The 22,560-nt window shown below is 48.2% G+C and overlaps 1 protein-coding gene across 5 annotated transcripts in view; it reads left to right on the top strand.

Moving 5' to 3' along the window:
• sh3pxd2aa (SH3 and PX domains 2Aa) overlaps window positions 1–22,560 on the top strand; it is a 650,923-nt gene that overhangs the window by 463,223 nt on the left and 165,140 nt on the right. For all 5 annotated transcript variants that reach the window (XM_085994085.1, XM_085994084.1, XM_085994083.1 and 2 more), the window contains one exon: window positions 10,556–10,669. In XM_085994085.1, coding sequence (XP_085850211.1) covers window positions 10,556–10,669 — 114 coding nt within the window. The remainder of the gene's footprint in view (window positions 1–10,555; window positions 10,670–22,560) is intronic.

The following is a 22,560-nucleotide window of genomic DNA, read 5'->3' as shown; positions in this document are numbered from 1 at the left end:
CGGGTGGGAGGACACAGTCTCCATACGAGACCTCGCACCCTCGGGGGCCCCAGTAACCCACTACCACCCCCCCCCCACGATCCAATACCCAACCCCAGCAGACGGCACGCCTGGGCCCCGCGACCCGCTCGACACCCACGAGGACTACACACCAGTGCCCCAGCCTACGCGGGACTCGACGCCGGAAGCTTCACTACCCCTGCCGTCGCCACGTCGATCACAGCGGCAGACAAGACCTCCGGAGAGACTCCAATACACAAACTTTTAATACACTTCACCCCGCCGGACTCATTTTTAAACAAGGGGTGAATGTGGTAAACCACTGGTTGTATTCCACTGTATACATGTCTGTACATGCCTCGGCTGACTCCTCCCACGAGTCCAGGTATAAAGGTGACTGCTCCACAGTCCCTCTGTATTCTGGACTGGTCGACCACTCGAGGCACACCTTCATTCTCTTGTTAATAAAAGCCTGTTAGTTACTCGCTTAACCTCAGTCTTTTGAGTGATTGATAGTGCATCAGTCCGGAAGGCTGTAAAGTGCCTAATCGGAAGATGAGGTGCTGTTCCTCGAGTTTACGCTGAGCTTCCGTGGAACAATGCAAGAGGCCGCAGACGGTGAGGTCTGAGTGGGAATGCAACGGTGAATTGAAATGACAGGCGACCGGAAGCTCGGGGTCACCCTTACGGACTGAACGGAGGTGTTCCGCAAAGCGGTCACCCAATCTGCGTTGGGTCTCCCCAATGTAGAGGAGACCATATCGTGAGCAGCGAATACAGTATACTGGATTGCAAGAAGTACAAGTAAATCGCTGTTTCACCTGGAAGGGGTGTTTGGGGCCCTGGACAAAGGGAAGGGGGGGAGGTATATGGGCAGGTGTTGCATCTCCTGCGCTTGCACGGGAAGGTGCCAGGGGAAGGGGTGCTGGGGGTGATAGAGGAGTGTACTAGGGTGTCTCGGAGGGAGCGGTCCCGACGGAATGCTGAAAGGGGAGGGGAAGATGCGTTTGGTGGTGGGATCACGTTGGAGGTGGCGGAAATGGCGGAGGATGATCCGTTGAATGTGGAGGCTGGTGGGGTGAAAGGTGAGGACAAGGGGAACCCTATCGTGGTTCCGGGAGGGAGGGGCAGGGGTGAGGGCAGAAGTGCGGGCGATAGAATGGACCCGGTCGAGGGCCGTGTCAACCACGGTAGAGGGGAATCCTCGGTTGAGGAGAAAGGAAGACATGTTGGAAGCACTGGTGTGGGAGGTGGCATCATCGGAGCAGATGCGGCGGAGACGGAGAAATTGGGAGAATGGAATCGAGTCCTTATAGGAGGCGGGGTGGGAGGAAGTGTAGTCCAGGTAGCTGTGGGAGTCAGTGGGCTTGTAGTGAATGTTGGTCAATAACCTATCTCCAGAGATGGAGACGGAGAAGTCGAGGAAGGGAAGGGAAGAGTCGGAGATGGACCATGTGAAGGTGAGGAAAGGGTGGAAATTGGAAGCAAAGTGAATTAAATTGTCTTGTTCAGGGCGAGAGCAGGAAACGGCACCGATACAGTCATCAATGTACCGGAAAAAGAGTTGAGGGAGGGGACCCAAGTAGCACTGAAACAAAGAGTGTTCCATATATCCCACGAAAAGGCAGGCATAGCTAGGACCCATGCGGGTACCCATAGCAACACCTTTAATTTGGAGGAAATGAGTGGAGTCAAAGGAGAAGTTGTTCAATGTGAGAACAAGTTCAGCCAGGCGGAGGAGGGTGGTGGTGGATGGGGACTGGTTGGGCCTCTGTTCAAGGAAGAAGCAGACCACCCTCAGGCCATCCTGGTGGGGGATGGAGGTGTAGAGGGATTGTACGTCCATGGTGAAAAGGAGGCGGTTGGGGCCAGGAAACTGGAAACTGTTAAAGTGGCGGAGGGCGTCAGAAGAGTTGCGGATGTAGGTGGGAAGAGACTGGACAAGGGGAGAAAAGATAGTCGAGATAGAAAGAGATAAGTTCCGTGGGGCAAGAACAGGCTGAAACGATGGGTCTACCAGGACAGTCCTGTGTGTGGATCTTGGGAAGGAGGTAGAAGCAGGCTGTGCGGGGTTGGGGAACTATGAGGTTGCCGTTCTCCCAGGTTTCCCAACCACCCTCCAGCTCTCCCGCTCCCTCCCTGCCTCCAAGTTAAAATTCCAGCCCAAGATTCAGCTGAGATTTAGGAACCAACATGCTGCAGACAGTGAGAAATAGCTGAACATTCTAGTGGTCATTCATATTCATTGTTCCTGCGTTAACTCTATTTGTCTGAATTGAGCAGGGTTAATTCCCTAATTAGGCTGGTGCATTCCACTCGAGTGAGGGGTTGTATTCAGTTGAACTGAAAGCTGATACCGGAGTCGGGCTGATGAGAAAAACAGCAGGCTGCAGGGAAAGGAGGCTTTGTCCTAGGCTGAAGAGCAAAATGCAGAGCTTCAGTTTCTTATAGTCTGTAGTTATACAGAAAGTAGAGTAATTCTGAACATACAAGTAGGACAGTACAGCAATGAGCAATTGTGTTACCAATTCATCACTTTCTGCATATTATTACCTCTTTACTTTTGTATTCAGTGCCACTGTTTATAAAACCTAAATTGTATTTTTTTTATGGTTTAACCTGTCTGCATTCACACTTTTCAGGGAATTATGTATTTGAACCTCTAGGTTCATAGGGATGGGTAATAAATACTGTCTTGCCTATGTCGCCAATATCACAAAACAAATTTTAAAAAGGTGCAGTCTTTTGGATGTGATGTTAAATTGAGGCCCCGTCTGCCTTTTAAGTTCTGGAAGATGTAAAAGATCCCATGACATGTTTTTGAAGAAGAGCAGTGAGTTCTCCTGGTGTCCTTGCTAACCTTTTCAACCCTCAAACACACCAAAATAGGTTAGCTGGTCACTCATCATATTGCTGTTTGTAGAACCTTGTGCGCACAGATTGGCTACTACATTTGCCTATGTAAAAACAAGGACTATATTTCAAAGCACTTCATTGGCTGTGAAACACCTTGGGATATACTGCAGATGTGATAGGCGCTACATAAATGTAAATTCTTTCTTTGTTACAGTGAGGAGGTTTGTTGCAGGTTTGTAGGATTGTTGCAGTGAGTATTTAGCATTTGTTTGTTTCAGAAATTTGTTGGAAAAATTTTCTGTAAGTGAGTCATGTTTAAGGAGCTGATTATGAAAGGGATGTACTGTAGTATTAGGTAATGTGCAGGATGCTGGAGATGTTATAAATCTTACTTTCTAAGTTAACTTAATTTCCTGTTTATTTCTGAGAACCAGAATATGTATCAATGATGGATATGATTATACCTAGCCTCCATGATTGGCAATGTTAGACTGATGCCAAAGCATAATGTTGCCCTAATGAAAGTCAGAAGCCGTCTACTGGCTATAGTCAGTGGCCTAGAAATTCACTTTGGGCCCGCCAGCTGGCGTGCGCCCAAAAGTTAGCTCTGAGCGCGGAGCCAGTTGCACCCGTCAGATATTCAGTTTTTGCGCCCCAAGTCGGAACCGGGCGCTATTCCAGGGTGTGCCCGCCCCCGCTTGGGGCGCTGAAACTGAATTTCAGCGCTGTAGGTGCCGCTGCGCCACCCGCTGCGGAGCGGCAGTCTGCGGTACTGCAGGCCTCCTCCTTCTCTTAAGGGGGAGGTGCCTGCAACGGGGAGATCGCCCCTGGATAGTGCCGGCAAATGAGCCCGGCACCACGGAGAAGTGCCGGGTTCGCGGAAAGCAGCCGGCAATGCCGCGGGGGGGGGGGGGAGGGGTGGAGGAGGCCGGGGAAGGAGGTGCGGGCAGGCGGCCGCCGAAAAAGTGGCCGGCCACACCTCCACCTTAAAGCGCCCCACTAAGGCTACAGTACGGCCCCGTTTTCTGATCGCTGTTTGCGGCCGCTGCGGAAGAGGCGGCCGCAACTAAATATGGGGGTCGGGCCGGTATCGGGGCGGAACCGGGGCACTGCGCACACCGATGACGTCATCGGTGCCGGCGCAGCGCTAACGGCTACCGCCGCCATTACCGCTGCGCTGAATATCAGCGCAAACTCCTCTATTGGCGCAGAAGCCCTCTTTGGGCGGTAACTGGCCGCAAAGCTGGCGGCGCCTTACTGAATTTCTAGGCCAGTGACTCTAGACTCATTTTTGGCCCACACTGACTCCATTGACCTGTGAAGTACTATCTGTTGTGAATGAGCAGAACAAGCTGCCTCAGGAGACTTAGGGACCAATGTGCAGCGTGTTTGGGAGGCGAGATAAACACTGATGCAGGATTGGATAGCATCTCTAAGAGATGGGACAAACCCATGTACAAGAATATACAGCACCTCTAGTGCATATTAATAATGGCTATATGAACAGACTGTGAATAATATGAGCTGTGTGATTCAGGTATTAAGCCAGATAGTGACCAGTTGCTGCAAGTTCTCTTGATTCCAAGAGTTGTTGGAGAGACTCTTGCAGCACAATGGTTCCTAGAGCAGTTGAGTTAATGGATGGCAGCTGATTTGTTTGATTTGGCTTGAACCCAAACCCGCGACCTCTACCACCTCGAAAGACAAGGGCAGCGGGCACACGGGAACACCACCACCTGCAAGTTCCCCTCCAAGTCACACACCATCCTGACTTGGAAATTTATCGTCGCTGGATCAAAATCCTGGAACTCCCTCCCTTAACAGCACTGTTGGGAGTACTTTCATCTCACGGACTGCATTTGTTCAAGGATGTGTCTCACCACCACCTTCTCAAGGGCAATTAGGGATAGGCAATAAATGCTGGTCTTGCCAGTGATGCCCACAGCCCGTGAATGAATTAAAATAGGATCATGCTCTTGCTAATTGCTGACTATGTAAAGTGATTGTATCACTCTTTGAATCTTTTGGCTCCCCTCGACAGTGTAAAACCATTATAATAGGAGTGGAGCATTTTGAAATTCCAGAAACCAGTAAGTGCCTAGGTGCAAAATCTTGTGTCGTGCTGCAGTGCTGGCTTAACACTCACTAGTGCTTCATCTCGGAATGGTACAGCACAGAAGGAGGCCTTTCAGCCCATCGTGCCTGTGCCAGCTCTTTGAAAGAGCGATCCTATTAGTCCCATTCCCCTGTGCTTTCCCCAGAGCCCTGCAAAATTTTCCCCTTCAAGTATTTATCTAACTCCCTTTTAAAAGTTATTATTGAATCTGCTTCCACCACCATTTCAAGCAGTGCATTTCAGATCATCATAATGCACTGAGTTAAAAAAAAAGAAATTCTCCTCATCTTGCTTTTCGATTTTTTTGCCAATTACCTTAAATCTGTGTCCTCTGTTTACCGACCCTTCTGCCACTGGAAACATTCTCCTGATTAACTCTATCAACACCCTTCATCATTTTGAACACCTCTAATAAATCTCCTCTTAACCTTTTCTGCTCTAAGGAGAACAACCCCAGCTTCTCTAGTCTCCCTAAGTAACTGAAGTCTCTCATCCCTGGAACCATTTGAGTAAATCTCTTCTGCAGCCTCTCTAAAGCCTTGATATCCTTCCTAAAGTGCGGTGCCCAGAATTGGACACAATACTCCAGCTGGGTCCTAACCAGTGATTTATAAAGGTTTAGCATAACTTCCTTGCTTTTGTACTCTCTGCCTATGTTTATAAAGTCAAGGATCCCCAATGCTTTTTTATCAGCCTTCTCAACTCCTGCCACCTTCAACGATTTGTGTACATACACTCCCAGGTCTCTCTGTTCCTGCATCCCCGTTAAAATTTGTATCATTTTATTTATATTGCTTCTCATTCTTCCTACCAAAATGCATCACTTCACACTTCTTTGCATTAAATGTCATCTGCCAAGTCATTAATGTATATCAGCAGTGGTCCTAATACCAATCCCTGGGGAACACCACTGCATACTTCCCTCCAGTCTGAAAAACAACCCTTCACCACTACGCTCTGCCTTCTGTCACTTAGCCAAATTCGTAGCCACGCTGCCACTGCCCTTTTAATCCCATGGGCTTCAGTTTTGTTAACAAGTTTATTATGTGGTACTTTATCAAACGCCTTTTGAAAGTCCAGATATACATCAACCGCACTGCCTTCACCAAACCTCTCTGTTACTTCATCAAAGAACTCAATCAAGTTAGTCAAACACAATTTGCCTTTAACAAATCCGTGCTGGCAGTCACTTATTAACCCATATTTTTCCAAGTGACAACTAATATTCTCTAAAAGTTTCCCCATGACAGAAATTTGGCTGACTGGCTTGTAGTTGCCAGGTTTATCCCTCTCCCCATTCTCTATTACCACCTCCTTTACTGTGACACTGGCAGCATCCTCTTCTCGTGCAAGAAACACAGAGAGCGAGCCTGCAGGTACAGCAAGCAATAAGGAAGGCAAATGGCATGTTGGCCTTTATTGCAAGAGGGTTGGATTATAAGAGTAAGAAGTCTTGCTCCAATTGTACAGGGCCTTGGTGAGACCACACCTGGAGTACTGGGCACAGTTTTGGTCTCCTTATCTAAGGAAGGATATACTTGCCTTGGAGGCGGTGCAACGAAGGTTCACTAGATTGATTCCTGGGATGAGAGGGCTGTCTTATGATGAGAGATTGTGTAGAATGGGCCGATACTCTCTGGAGTTTAGAAGAATGAGAGATGATCTCATTGAAACATATAAGATTCTGAAGGGGATTGACAGGGTAGATGCTGAGAGGTTGTTTCCCCTGGCTGGAGTGTCTAGAACAAGGGGGCATAGTCTCAGGATAAGGGGTACGCCATTTAAGACTGAGATGAGGAGGAATTTCTTCACGCAGTGGGTTGTGAATCTTTGGAATTCTCTGCCCCAAAGGGCTGTGAATGCTGAGTCTTTGAGTATTCAAGGCTGAGATAAATAGATTTTTGACTATAGGGGAATCAAGGGATATGGAGATGGGGCGGGAAAGTGGAGTTGAGGTTGACGATCAGCCATGATCTTATTGAATGGCGGAGCAGGCTCGAGGGGCCGTATGGCCTACTCCTGCTCTTATTTCTTATGTTCTTATGTTCTCTAGTGAAGACGGATGCAAAGTACTCATTTAGTCAAATGACTTTTGAGTTCCCTTTCACATTACCCACTAATCTATTCTCCTACACTCTCTTTGCCCCTCTTATTTCCTTTTTCAGTTCTCCCCTGTACTTTTTGCATTCAGCATGGTTCTCTACTGTATTATGAACCTGATATTTATCATAAGTCAACTTGTTCTGTATCATTTCAATCTCTATCTTCAGTCATCGAGGCTGCTCTAGCTTTGGATGCCCTTCCTTTCCCTCTCATAGAAACATAGAAGATAGGAGCAGGAGTAGGCCATTCGGCCCTTCGAGCCTGCTCCGCCATTCAATGAGATCATGGCTGATCATCCAAATTCAGTACCCTGTCCCTGCCTTCTCCCCATATCCCTTGATCCCTTTAGCCTTAAGAAATATATCCAACTCCTTTTTGAATATATTTAATGAACTGGCCTCCACCGCCCTCTGTGGCAGAGAATTCCACAGGTTCACCACTCTCTGGGTGAAGAAATTCCTCCTCATGTCAGTCTTAAATGGCTTACCCCTTATCCTTAGACTATGACCCCTGGTTCTGGACTCCCCGGCCATCATAAACATCCTTCCTGCATCTAGTCTGTCCAGACCTGACAGAATTTTATAGGCTTCGATGAGATCCCCTCTCAACCTTCTAAACTCCAGTGAGTATAAGCCCAATCGACACAATCTCTCCTCATACGTCATTGCTGCCATCCCAGGTATCAGCCTGGTGAATCGTCGCTGTACTCCTTCCATGGCAAGAATGTCCTTCCTCAGATAAGGCGACCAAAACTGCACACAATACTCAAGGTGCGGTCTCACCAAGGCCCTGTACAGCTGTAGCAAGACTGTGAGAATGCATCTACTTTGTACTCGAGCCACCTACTTTGGAGGCCTCCCATTGCTCACTTACTGTCTTACCTGTCAATCTTTGATTCCAATCTGCCTGGGCCAGATCTGTTTACAATTCGCTGAAATTAGCCCTCTTCCAGTTGAATATTTTCACGTTTGATTGTTCCTTGTTCTTTCCCATAAATACTCTAAACCTGATATCTTCGGGCAGAACCTTTGACTGAGCTCCTCATATAGATCTTGCTGTCTACATGGAGGGGAGAGACATTTCTGACTGCATCATTCCGAAGAAGCCAGGAAGGAAAGGAAATGCCCAATTCCAAAAATGCAAAACCCTGATTCTGCAGTGAGCCATGAGGGCTACTATAAATAGAGATTGAAGAACATGTTGTGACTGAGGGTGTCCTCTATTTCAATGCAAAACCACACACTAAAGTTTTATTTCACTGCTCCTTTCTAGTGCTGTGCTGGATCTCTAGAAAGTGGTTACACACTGAACTCAAGGAAGCAGAAATAACCTATCAGCACGTTTCAGTGCAGATTCTGCAAATACAGTATAGGTACTGGGTAATGCTCATTATATTATATGATACACGTACCCCGGGGTCAGTGTCAACACTACTTTTGTTAATATATTTTGGTATTCTGACCTCCATTGGAGCACCGTGCTGGTGGGCAGTCTGCAGCCTTGGTGTCGGCCTGTTTCTTTCTTCACCCGGGCCACTAGTCGTGTTCCAATTTGCCAGCTTGTTCTAGTTCCATTGCACACCTTCCAAATATAAGGAGGGCATACACAGGTTGGCAGAATGGGCAGGCAAGTGGCAGATGCAATTTAATGTGGAGAAGTCTGAGGCAATATATTTTACTAAGAAAAACAAGGAATAGGAGTATAAACTGAGCAGAAAGATGCTGAAGGATGGAGGAACAGAGGAACGGAAATACAAGAGCAAAGAGATGATAAATTTGTATGAAGCAATGGTTAGGTTATGTACTGTGCAATTTGGGGACTACATTATAGAAAAGCCATTAAAGCCATGAGGAGCATGTAGTTTTAAGCTAGTATCAGTAAAAGTGACCATGAAGCTGTCAGATTGTCATAAAAACCCAACTTGTTCACTAATGTCCTTTGGGGAAGGAAATCTGCCGTCCTTACATGGTCTGGCCTACATATGACTTCAGTCCCACACCATCGTGATTGATTCTTAACTGCCCTCTGAAGTAGCCTAGCAAGACACTCAGTTGTACCAAACCGCCCACATCCTGAGAATGAATTTTTTTTAAACTAAGGGCTCTGAGTCTAATGTTATATTCTGCGAACTGAATTGACTGGAAAAAGCATGAGACCTTGAGGGAAAAACCAACTTGATCTCGTCCTCACCAATCTACCTGTCGCAGATGCATCTGCCCATTGGTAGGAGTGGCCACCACACAGTTCTTGTGGAGACGCCCACATTGAGGACACCCTCCACTGTGTTGAGTGGCACTACCACCATGCTAAATGGGATAGATTCAGAACAGATCTAGCAGCTCCATGAGGCGCTGTGGGCCATCAGCAGCAGCAGAATTGTATTCCACCACAATCTGTAACCTCATGGCCCGGCATATTCCTCACTCTACCATTACCATCAAGCCAGGGGACCATGTAGAAGAGCATGCCAGGAGAAGCACCAGCTGAACCTAAAAATGAGGTGCCAACCTGGGGAAGCTACGACACAGGACTACATGCATGCTAAACAGCAGAAGCAGCATGCTATAGACAGAGCTAAGCGAGCCCACAACCAACAGATCAGATCAAAGCTCTGCAGTCCTGCCACACCCAGTCGTGAATGGTGGTGGGACAATTAAACAACTAATGGGAGGAGGAGGCTCCATGAAAATCCCACCCTCAGTGATGGCGGAGCCTAGCTCGCGAGTGCAAAAGACAAGGCTGAAGCATTTGCAACCATCTTCAGCCAGAAGTGCCGAGTGGATGATCCATCTCTGCCTCCTCCTGAGGTCCTTACCATCACAGAAGCCATTCTTCAGCCAATTCGATTCACTCCACGTGATATCAAGAAATGGCTGAGTTCACTGGATGCAGCAAAGGCTATGTGCCCCCGGCTGTAGTGCTGAAGACTTGTGCTCCAGAACTAGCCGCGCCTCTAGCCAAGCTGTTCCAGTACAGCTACAACACTGGCAAAGCAGGATGAATCCAATCCGGCCAATTACCGCCCCATCAGTCTACTCTCAATCATCAGCAAAGTGATGGACGGTGTCGTCGACAGTGCTATCAAGCGGCAATTACTCACCAATAACCTGCTCACCGATGTTCAGTTTGGGTTCCGCCAGGAACACTCAGCTCCAGACCTCATTACAGCCTTGGTCCAAACATGGACAAAAGAGCTGAATTCCAGAGGTGAGGTGAGAGTGACAACAACTTGTATTTATATAGCGCCTTTAATGTAGTAAAATGTCCCAAGGCGCTTCATGGGAGTATTATAAGACAGAAAATTTGACACCGAGCCATACAAGGAGAAATTAGGGCAGATGACCAAAGGCTTTGTCAAAGAGGTAGGTTTTAAGGAGCATTTAAAGGAGGAAAGAGAGGTAGAGAGGCGGAGAGGTTTAGGGCCAGCAATGAGTTCACACAAAATGAAAGACGCAACAATTTTTGCTTTCTCTATTTCAGGTTGGTGGTTTGTGAGTACAGCAGAGGAGCAGGGCTGGGTCCCAGCTACGTACCTAGAGTCACAAAATGGAACCCGAGATGACCTGGACATCAGCACGACAAGAGCTGGAGAAGGTAATGGAGCCACTGCTCTTTGCATACCATCCAAAAATACCAGTTGCTACTTCGCTGAATCAGTGCCCAGTGGTGTGGATTTAATTACCTCGGGTACAACAGTGGCCAATGGTGTGGGTTTAATTATCTCTGGTACAACAGTGGCCAATGGTGTGGGTTTAATTATCTCTGGTACAACAGTGGCCAATGGTGTGGGTTTAATTATCTCTAGTACAACAGTGGCCAGTGGTGTGGGTTTGATTACCTCAGGTACAACAGTGGCCAGTGATGTGCGTTTGATTACCTCGGGTACAACAATGCCCAGTGGTGTGGGTTTGATTACCTCGGGTACAACAGTGGCCAGTGGTGTGGGTTTGATTACCTCGGGTACAACAGTGCCCAATGTCCCAGATGTGACAATTTCAGCATCTGGAATAGATTTGGAAGCCCAGGGATTGAGGACTAGGTTACCTGGGGTAGAGTTGCAGTCCAGGATTAGGGTTTAAGTTAACTGGTACAGACCTTGACTTGAGGTTGGGTTTTAGGGTATCTGGGGTGCAGTTACGCACCAGGGTTGGGATACCTGTAGTCTGTTCTAATGTTTGGGCAGTGAGACACAAAATTTTCAGAAGTCCAAGGGAGTCTTGAGCTTTGAATGTAAATTAAACAAACTGTCTAATTGTAATAAGAGGAGGGGGTGTCGCAATATTAATCAAGGAGTCAATTGCTGTAGTAAGGAGGGATGATATCTTAGCAGGTTTCTCTAATGAGGCCATATGGGTAGAACTTAAAAACAAAAAGGGGGCAAGCACTTTGCTGGGAGTGTACTATAGGCCCCCAAACAGTCAGGGGGAGATAGAGGAACAGATATGTAGGCAAATCTCAGAGAAGCGTAGAAATAATAGGGTAATAATAGTAGGGGATTTCAACTTCCCCAATATTAACTGGGATAGTCAGAGTGTGAAAGGCTTAGAGGGTGCGGAATTCTTAAAGTGCATCCAGGAGAGCTTTTTGCGCCAGCATGTAGAAAGTCCTACAAGAGAGGGGGCGGTACTGGACCTAATTCTAGGGAATGTAGCCGGGCAAGTGGTAGAAGTGTCAGTAGGAGAGCATTTTGGTGACAGTGACCATAATTCGGTGAGATTTAAGGTAGTCATGGAAAAGGACAAAGATGGACGGGAAATAAAGGTTCTAAATTAGGGGAAGGTCAATTTTAATATGATAAGGCAGGATCTGGCCAAAGTGCACTGGGATCAGCTACTTGTAGGAAAATCCACATCAGAGCAGTGGGTGTCATTCAGAAAGGAAATAGAGAGAGTACAACGCCAACATGTTCCCGTAAAGGTCAAGGGTGGGACCAACAAGTCCAGGGAACCCTGGATGTCAAGGGATATACAAGAATTGATTCGGAAAAAAAGGGAGGCTTTTGGCAGATACAAAGAACTAAAAACAGTGGAAGCCCTAGAGGAGTATAGAAAGTGCAGGGGGATACTTAAAAAAGAAATTAGGAGAGGGAAGAGGGGACATGAAAAAACACTGGCGGGCAAAATAAAGGAAAATCCCAAGGTGTTTTATAAGTATATTAAGGGCAAGAGGATAACCAGGGAAAGAGTAGGGCCCATTAGGGACCAAAGTGGCAATCTGTGTGTAGAGCCAGTAGATGTAGGTGAGGTTTTAAATGAATATTTTGCATCTGTGTTCACTATGGAGAAGGACGATGTAGGCATTGAAATCAGGCAGGGGGATTGTGATATACTTGAACAAATTAGCATTGAGAGGGAGGAGGTACTAGCGGTTTTAGCGGGCTTAAAAGTGGATAAATCCTCAGGCCCAGACGAGATGTATCCCAGGCTGCTGTGTGAGGCAAGGGAGGAGATTGCAGGGGCTCTGACACAAATTTTCAGAACCTCTCTGGCCACAGGGGAGGTGCCAGAGGACTGGAGAACAGCTAACGTAGTACCATTGTTCAAGAAGGGTAGTAGTGATAAACCAGGAAATTACAGGCCAGTGAGCCTAACATTAGTGGTAGGGAAATTATTGGAAAAAATTCTGAGGGACAGAATTAGTCTCCACCTGGAGAGGCAAGGATTAATCAAGGATAGTCAGCATGGCTTTGTCAGGGGGAGATCATGTCTAACCAATTTGATTGAATTTTTCAAGGGGGTGACTAGGTGTGTGGATGAGGGTAGTGCAGTTGATGTAGTCTACATGAACTTCAGTAAGGCTTTTGACAAAGTCCCACATGGGAGACTGGTCAAGAAAGCAAGAGCCCATGGGATCCAGGGAAATTTGGCACATTGGATCCAAAATTAGCTTAGTGGCAGGAGGCAGAGGGTGATGGTCGAAGGTTGTTTTTGTGACTGGAAGCCTGTGTCCAGTGGTGTACCGCAGGGATCGGTGCTGGGTCCCTTGCTGTTTGTAGTGTACATTAATGATTTAGAAATGAATGTAGGAGGTATGATCAGTAAGTTCGCAGATGACACGAAAATTGGTGGTGTGGTAAATAGCGAGGTGGGAAGCCTCAGGCTACAGGACGATATAGATGGGTTGGTCAGATGGGCAGAACAGTGGCAAATGGAATTTAACCCTTTAAAGTGTGAGGTGATGCATTTTGGGAGGACTATACAATGGGAATATACATTGAATGGTAGGACCCTAGGAAGGACAGAGGATCAGAGGGAGCTTGGTGTGCATGTACATATATCCCTGAAGGCAGCAGGACAGGTAGACAAGGTGGTTAAGAAGGCATTTGGGATACTTGCCTTCATTAGCCAAGGCATAGAATATAAAAGCAGGGAGGTGATGATGGAGCTGTACAAAATGCTGGTTAGGCCACAGATGGAATACTGTGTGCAGTTCTGGTCGCCACACTATAGGAGGGATGTGATTGCATTGGAGAGGGTGCAGAGGAGATTCACCAGGATGTTACCTGGGCTGGAGCGTTTCAGCTATGAAGAGAGACTGGACAGGCTGGGGTTGTTTTCCTTAGAGCAGAGAAGGCTGAGGGGTGACCTGATTAAGGTTTACAAAATTATGAGGGGCATAGATAGGGTAGATAGAAAGGAACTTTTCCCCTTAGTGGAGGGGTCAATAAGCAGGGGGCATAGTTTCAAAGTAAGGGGCAGGAGGTTTAGAGCGGATTTGAGGAAAAACTTTTTCACCCCGATGGTGGTTGGAATCTGGAACTCACTGCCTGAAAGGGTGGTAGAGGCAGGAACCCGCAATATTCAAGAAGCATTTAGATGGGCACTTGAAACGCCATAGCATACAAGGCTACGGACCAAGTGCTGGAAAATGGGATTAGAATAGACAGGGCTTGATGGCCAGCACAGACACGATGGGCCGAAGGGCCTCTTTCTGTGCTGTATAACTCTATGACTCTAAGGCCTAGAAATTCAGTTGCTTGCGCCACCAGTTTGCGCCCAAAGAGGCCACTCAGAGGCTTTAGCGCCACTGGCCACAACCACCGCGATATTTAGCAGGGCGCTAATGGCGGCATTAGCCTGTAGCGCTGCGCCGCCACCGATGACGTCATCGGTGTGCGCAGCGCCCCGCTACCGCCCCGAGCGCCATATTAGGTCGCGGCCGCCTCTTCCGCGCCGGCCGCAAATAGCGACTGGTACACAGGGGCCTACCTGTGGCGGTAGTGGGGCGAGTTAAGGTGGAGGTGCAGCCGGCCGCTTTTTCGGCGGCCGCCTGCCTGCACCTCCGTCCCCGGCCTCCTACACCCCCCTCCCCCCCGCGGCATTGCCGGCTGTTTCCCGAGAGCCCGGCACTTCTCCTTGGTGCCGGGCTCATTTGCCGGCACTCGCGAGCGGGGATCGCGCTGTTGCAGGCACCTCCCCCTTAACAGTGGGAGGAAGGCCTGCAGTACCGCAGTGTGTCGTGCCGTGCCGCAGCGGGTGGCGCTGCGGCACTTTGCGCGCCGATATTCAGTTTCGGCGCCCCGCTTCCTTGTTTAGCGGCCGGCTTCCATTCGGGGCGCTGAAACTGAATATCCCGATGGCGCAAGTGACTCCGCGCGCAGCGGTAATTCCGGCGCCCAGGCGAGCTTGGCGCCCCAAACTGAATTTTTAACCCCTTGTACCTTCATGCCAGGTGACATTTCTCTCCAGACTGAAAAACAACCATTCACCACTACGCTCTGCTTTCTGTCCCTTAGCTAACTCTGTACCCGCGCTGCCACTACCCCTTTAATCCCATGGCTTCAATTTTGTTAACAAGTCTATTATGCGGTACTTTATCAAACGCCTTTCGAAAGTCCATATATACAACATCTACTGCACTACCTTGATCAACCTTCTCTGTTACCGCATCAAAGAGCTCAATCAAGTTATTCAAACATGATTTGCCTTTAACAAATCTGTGCTGGCAGTCATTTGTTAACCCATATTTTTTCAAGTGTCAATTAACTTTCTTCTGGATTATTGTCTCTAAAAGTTTCCCCACCACAGACAGACTGACTGGCCTGTAGTTGTCGTGTTTATCCCTCTCCCCTATTTTTCAACAGGCGTGTAATATTTGCAATTCTCCAGTCCTCTGGCACCACTCCCGTATCTAAGGAGGATTGGAAGATTGTGACCAGAGCCTCTGCTATTTCCACCCTTACTTCCCTAGGTAACCTTGGATGCATCCCATCCGGACTGGGTGACTTTTCTACTTCGAGCGCTGCTAACCTTTTAAGTACTTCCTCTTTATGTATTTTGTCCAATCCAATTTCTCTACCTCCTCCTCCTTTACTGTTACATTGGCAGCAGCCTTTTCTTTAGTGAAGACAGATGCAAAGTACTCATGCAGTACTTACGCCATAATAATGTGGAGGACAAGTTCATGGAATGTATACAAGATAGTTTTCTAGATCAGTATGTTGAGGAACCAACTAGGGACCAGGCTGTTTTAGATTTAGTATTGTGCAATGAGAAAGGGTTAATTAATAACCTTGTAGTGAAGGGCCTTTAGGGAAGAGTGACCATAATATGATAGAATTTTATATTGAGTTTGAAAGTGATTTAGTTAAGTCCGAAACTAGGGTCTTAAATCTAAACAAAGCAAACTATGTAGGTATGAGGGGCAAGTTGGCTACGGTAGATTGGGAAACTACATTAAAAGATATGATGGTAGACAATCAATAGCTAGCATTTAAAGAATAATTTACAACAAATATACACTCTATTAAGGCACAAAAACCCCACAGGAAAAGTGGCCCAACTGTGGCTAACAAGAGAAGTTAAAGAGAGTATCACATCAAAGGAAGAGGCTTATAATGTTGCCAAAAAGAGTAGTAAGCCTGAGGATTGGGAGGATTTTAGAATTCAGCAAAGAAGGACAAAGAAATTGATAAGGAAAGAGAAAAAATATGAGAGTAAATTAGCAAGAGACATAAAAACAGATTGTAAATGTTTCTATAGGAATGTAAATAGGAAGAGATTAGTGAAAGTAAACGTGGACCCATTAGAGGCAGAGACAGGAGAAATTATAATGGGCAATAAGGAAATGGCAGAGACATTAAACAAATATTTTGTATCTGTCTTCACGGTAGAAGACACAAAAAGCATGCCAAAAATGGTGGGGAACCATGGGTCTAATGAGGGTGAGGAACTTAACGTAATTAATATAAGTAGAGAAAAAGCACTAGAGAAATTAATGGGACGAAGTGGCGACAAATTCCCTGGACCTGATGACCTGCATCCTAAGGTTTTAAAAGAGGTAGTTGCAGAGATAGCAGATGCATTGGTACTGCATTAATCTTCCAGAATTCCCTAGATTCTAGGACAGTCCCCAAGGATTGGAAGGTAGCAAACATAACCCTGCTATTTAAGAAAGGAGGAAGAGAAAAAATGGGAAACTATCGGCCAGTTAGCCTGACATCAGTAGTAGGCAAGATGCTAGAATCTATTATTAGGGACGTGGTAACAGGGCACTTCGAAAATCATAATATGATTAGGCAGATTCAACATGGTTTTATGAAAGGGAAATCGTGCTTGACAAATTTATTAGAGTTTTTTGAAGATGTAACTAGTAGGATGGATAAGGGAGAACCAGTGGGTGTAGTGCATTTGGAATTTCAAAAAGCATTCGATAAGGTGCCACGCAAGAGGTTATTACAAAAAATTAGGACTCATGGGATTCGGGGTAATATATTAGCATGGATGGATTGAGGATTGGTTAATGGACAGAAAACAGAGAGTAGGAATAAATGGGACTTTTTCGGGTTGGCAGGCTGTAACTAGCGGGGTACCGCAAGGATTAGTGTTTGGGCCTCAGCTATTTACAATCTACATCAATGACTTAGATGAAGGGACTGAGTGTAACATATCCAAGTTTGCTGATGTTACAAAGTTAGGTGGGAAAGTAAGCTGTGAGGAGGACGCAAAGAGGCTGCAGAGAGATATAGACAGGTTGACTGAGTGGGCAAGAACATGGCAAATGGAATACAATGTGGGGAAGTTTGAAGCTATCCACTTTGGTAGGAAAAACAAAAATGCAGAATATTTTTTAAATGGTGAGAGACTGGGAAATGTTTGCATTCAGAGGGACCTGGGTGTCCTTGTACATGAATCACAGAAAGTTAACATGCAGGTACAGCAAGCAATTAAGAAAGCAAATGGTATATTAGCTTTTATTACAAAGGGATTAGAGTATAAGAGGAAAGAAGTCTTACTACAATTATACAGGGCATTGGTGAGGCCACACCTGGAGTACTGTGTACATAAAAACAGTTCTGGCCTCCTTACCTAAGGAAAGACATACTTGCCTTAGAGGGAGTGCAACGAACGTTCACTAGACTGGTTCCTGGGATGGAGGGATTGCCCTATGAGGAGATATTGAGTAGATGAGGCCTATATTCCCTAGAGTTTAGAAGAATGAGAGGTGATCTAATTGAAACATATAGGCCTAGAAATTCGGTTGTTTGCGCCAGCGGTTAGCGCCTTAAGAGACCGAGAATTGGGGCGTTGCCTAATGTTGGGGCGGGCGCAATGAAGATAGCGACAACTCCCATATTGACTATACATTTAACGCCTGCGCTAAGTGTTTGCGCGCGCCCGCGAGCGCAAGCACATAATGACGTCATTTCATCGTGCAACGCCTTTTAGGGGCGCCTGAGCGGATATTGGGTGGCGCCCGGAGCCTTAACGCCTAGCGCTATTAGTGACAGTTCGAGGGAGCGTTAGCAGGCCCTTCTCGGAGTCGGGGGGCGCTATTTAAAGGGGACAGCTCTAGTATAGAAGGTTCAGCCACTTGGCCTGTTCATTGCGATCGTTGGTGGAGAGAGTTGGGGAGCTACTGTGGAGCAGAGTTTTTGGATTTTAGCATTAGAGTACTTGGGACCCTCAAACCTGTCCGGAGCAGTTGGAGCACTACACCTAACAGCCTTCTGACCAACTGGCATCGGAATGGGAGATGCTTTGGAGGGCGACGGGCTCCTGGCCGAACACTATGAAGGGGCAGAAAGACGGCGGGAGAGAGGGCCGGGATTGGCCAGAAGGAGGAGGGGCAATGGAGGTTGCCCAATCCGAGGGTATGCTGCGAGGGTCTTTAGGGGTCATACCTTGACATGTCGGAGGAGCAGTGTGTGCGAAGGCTCCGAATCGGGATGGACGTTGTTACTGAGCTGTGCCACCTGCTTACTGAGGATCTGCAGCCGCGTCAACGGTGCATGACCTCTCTGTCGGTGGCCGCTAAACTGACTGTTGGCCTCAATTTTTATGGCAACGGATCCTTTCAGTGAGCCATTGGGGACATCGCGATTATCTCTCAGGCTGCAGTCCACTGCTGCATCCGGCAAGTTACAGCTGCCCTTTATAGGAGAAGGCGTCAATTCATCACCTTCCCTCTGATCCTGGAGAAGCAGGCGGAGGAGGAGGAGGAGGAGGAGCATGCGGACGAGGAGGAGGAGGAGCATGAGGAGGAAGATGGAAGGGCTCCTGAAAGTGGAAGGGACATCCGTCACTGGCTCATGAGGAGTCGTCTCGAGGCCCCTCTGGCAGAATGATGAGTGTCTTAACTGCTGCGCACTTTGGATGTTTGAAAGCATCTGAAGGCCAGCATCACTGTAATTATTCACGTACACCTTAGCACATTTAAACTTCTCTTTATTGTCACAGAAGTCTTTCATTACAGCAAATCAACGTCATGTCAACAGAAACCATAACAAACAAAATAACAATAAACTCTTCGGCAAAGCCGCCAAACTGAACAAACTTTTTCCAACAATTGCAACAGGTGAGGGTCTCCTTGAGTTAGGCCAAAGAAGCGTCTCAGGACCTCCCTCTACTGCTGGCCCCTTGATGGAGAACGACTTCTCTTTCGTGCTTGGCCCCTTCCCTCCCTGCTGCTCCTACGTAATTGAACCCCAGTGGCTGGGTGAAGGCTGGGGGACGCCTGCTGACTGTCTGGAAGCGCAGAAGCCCCTGAGGGACAGCCTGGCCGACCTCTGGGCTTGGAGGGTGCGGACGCAGGATGCTTGATCTGAGTATGGCTGGAAGCAGTGTGCACTGCAGGTGGTGGCAGCTGCACTGCAGACGTGCCAGCGCTGGCATGTGGAATGGTCACCTGCCGAGAGAGGACACCTGCACCATTGTCGGACGACACACTGGCTCTCTGAGGGGACCGGCTCGGCTCATCTGCCACAATCGCATGCTCCACTGATTCCTGGCCTTGTATGGGACTGGAAGGGCCCGGGGTGATCCTAGCTGATGCAGATAGGGTGGCTGCAGTGAGAGTTCGCGTTGCCTCAATCTGGGTGTGGATGAGGCCGGCAAGTGACTGCATGGCAGCAGTGAGGACCTGTGAGCCAGGTGCCAGTGCTTCGGAGAAACCCTGGACAGTTCTTTCCATTGCTTCGGACAAGGCCGGTGCTGACCGCTCCACTGCCTCGGACAAGCCCTGGACAGACCTTTCCAGGGATTGTCCGAAGCCCTGAACAGTCCTTTCCATAGCGGCCTCGAAGCCCTGGACAGTCCTCTCCATTGTTGGTGCAAAGCCCTCGACAGACCTCTCCATTGTTGCCCCGAAGCCCTGGAGAGTCCTGTCCATTGTTGCCCCGAAGCCCTGGAGAGTCCTGTCCATTGTTGCCCTGAAGCCCCGGAGAGTCCTCTCCATTGTTGCCCCGAAGTCCAACACACTCTTTGCCAGTGAATCTATTGACTGAGGCATCCTCCCCACTGCAGCCATCAGCTCAGTGTGCCTGAGCCGGGCCTGGGTGCTCGTTTCAGCCAGGCGACGCACCTCCTCTGCACTCTGTGCAGCAGTCATCACTACCTGCCTTGCCCTCCGGGGAGACGGTGGCCGAACTTGCCTACCCCCCTTGCGTTGCTGCATGCCACTTGGTCCGGCAACTGCCTGATCATCAGAGCCCCCCCCCCCACCTCCCCTCCAGGGAACTACTATCCCCAGTCTGTACATGTGTATGCTCCTCTGAGATTGGAGCGGATGGTCCGGCTTCCTCCTGATCCTCAACTCCGGAGGCACTGGCACTGGCAGCTTTAGGGCGTGGATCCCCAGTTGGTGATGCATCATCTGAAAGCAGGGAGGTGGAAGAGTGGCTTTAGCAAAAGGACAGGTTGGCGGAAAGGCATGGCAGATTGCGGCACACTGAGGAAGCATGCTGGCGGGGGGACCAAGTGGAAGGAGACAGTTGCAAAAGGTGAGAGCCTTACCCTCGCTGTCGAGAATGGGGTCGGCAGCTGCAGTGGTTACAGGACCAGACAGACGTCCTCCAAGAATCTGGTGCACTCTCTCCTCGAGATCCGTGAGAGTGACCACTTGTGGAGGTCCGCCACCGGTTCGACGCTGCTCCCTCCGCATCGTCGCCAGCTTGGACTGCAGGGGAAAGAAGGGGAAGTTCTGTAACATGATGCCTTGAGAGATCATCTCATGCCCCCCATGGTGCAAGAGCCCTTACATGATGCCTTGAGAGATCATCTCATGCCCCCCATGGTGCAAGAGCCCTTACATGATGTCTTGAGAGATCATCTCATGCCCCCCATGGTGCAAGGGCCCTTACATGTGGCCTTGAGAGAAATGTCCATGTGTGTGGCCAGAAAGGGCCATGGGTGCTTGCTGACAGATGGCCATTTGGGCATCATGGCAACAGGGTCCTCGAAGTTAGGTGCAGATGGAGGGAATCAGAAGTTTGCATAACCAACACTCACCCTAACGACCCGAGTGAGGTCGTTGAATTTCTTCCTGCACTGAACAGGGGTCCTGGTCGCCAAGCTGTTGGAGTTGACCCTCAGAAACCTCCCTCCAAGATCGCCGGTAAGCCTTTTGATTCGGCCTCTTGCCATTGTCAGGATACAGAACATCTCGACGGCGCTCAACTGCAGACACCAAGTGGTCCAGGGCCTCAGTGCTGAAGTGCTCTGCTCTCTGTCTCACCGTCTTCATCCTCACCAAGTTTGTTGCGCCAGAGGAGGGCGAGCGCCGATTCTGAGGCCTACAGGGCGTTGAGTGTAGCAGCTCAGGCTGACTGACCCACCCCTTTAAGAGCCGGCCGGCGCCTGGAAGTCTCGTGGTTTCCGGTAATTGAGATCACCTGCGCTGCGCCGTCCGCGACGATATTGGGTAGCGCCTGAACTTTTGCGCCTTAGGAGCCCCGTGCAACGTCTGAGTTAGCGCCTCAATCCCCTTTGGGGGCGATGCAACCCAATATCTCGCCAGGCAGTGATAAGTTTCGTCTGGCTATAAACTTTGCACAGCGCCAGTTCTAACGCCTCAAGCGGGGCTATACCCAATTTCTAGGCCATAAAATTCTTAGGCTTGACAGGGTTAACGCTGGGAAAATGTTTCCCCTGGCTGGGGAATCTAGAACACGGGGTCACAGTCTCAGAATAAGGGGTCGGCCATTTAGGACGGAGATGAGGAGAAATTTCTTCACTCAAAGGGTGGTGAATCTTTGGAATTCTCTACCTCAGAAAGCTATGGATGCTCAATCATTGAGTATATTCAAGACAGAGGTCGATAAATATTTGGGAATTAAGGGATATGGGGCTAGTGCGGGAAGGTGGAATTAAGGTAGAAGATCAGCTATGATCTTGTTGAATGAGGGAGCAGGCTCGAAGGGCCAAATGGTCTACTGCAGCTCCTATTTCTTATGTTCTTATGCCATACCCTCTACCTCCACAAGAAGATCTCATTTTTGGTCCCTAATCAGCCCCACCCTTCCTTTGACTACCCTTTTACTATTCATATGTTTATAAAATGCTTTTGGGTTCCCTTTTATATTACCCGTTATTCTCATACACTCTCTTTGCCCCTCTTATTTCCTTTTTCAGTTCTCCCCTGTACTTTTTGTATTCAGCTTGGTTCTCTACTGAATTATGAACCTGACCTTTAACATAACCCTCCTTTTTCTGTTACATTTTAATCTCTATATCATTAGTCATCCAGGGAGCTCTAGCTTTGGATGTCCTTCCTTTCCTCTTTTCGGAATGTGTCTACTCTGTACCCAAACTATCTCCTCTTTGAAGGTGTCCCATTGCTCATTTACTGTTTTAACTGCCAATCTTTGATTCCAATCCCCCTTGGCCAGACCCCTTTTCAACTCACGCAGGCGGCTTAGCGGCTTTACGCTTGAAAAAACGCTCGTGCGCGGAAATTTGAGTGGGCCGCGCACCCAAAAGAAAATTAGAGGGAACATTGGTTGGGATGTATTAAAAGGTCAATATTGAACCGAAATAGTGAAGGTCATCCTGCCACTTTATAAATCATTGGTGTGACTACTTGGAATGCTGCGTACAGTTCTGGTCATCACAGTACAAGCAGGATATTGCAGCTGTTGACAGGATACAGATGAAAGCAACCAGAATGAGTGAGTGGATGAAGGGATTTTAAAAAATTTTTTTTATTCGCTTATGGAATCTGGGCGTCACTGGCAAGGCCAGCATTTATTGCCCATCCCTAGTTGCCCT

Source organism: Somniosus microcephalus, chromosome 8 (genome assembly GCF_052327205.1).
Source record: "Somniosus microcephalus isolate GS21.2 chromosome 8, FLI_Smic_1.0, whole genome shotgun sequence".
NCBI classification, from domain to species: Eukaryota; Metazoa; Chordata; class Chondrichthyes; order Squaliformes; family Somniosidae; genus Somniosus; species Somniosus microcephalus.
The sequence above is the reverse complement of the archived record's forward strand: the minus strand, read 5'-3'. Positions and strand labels throughout refer to the sequence as shown.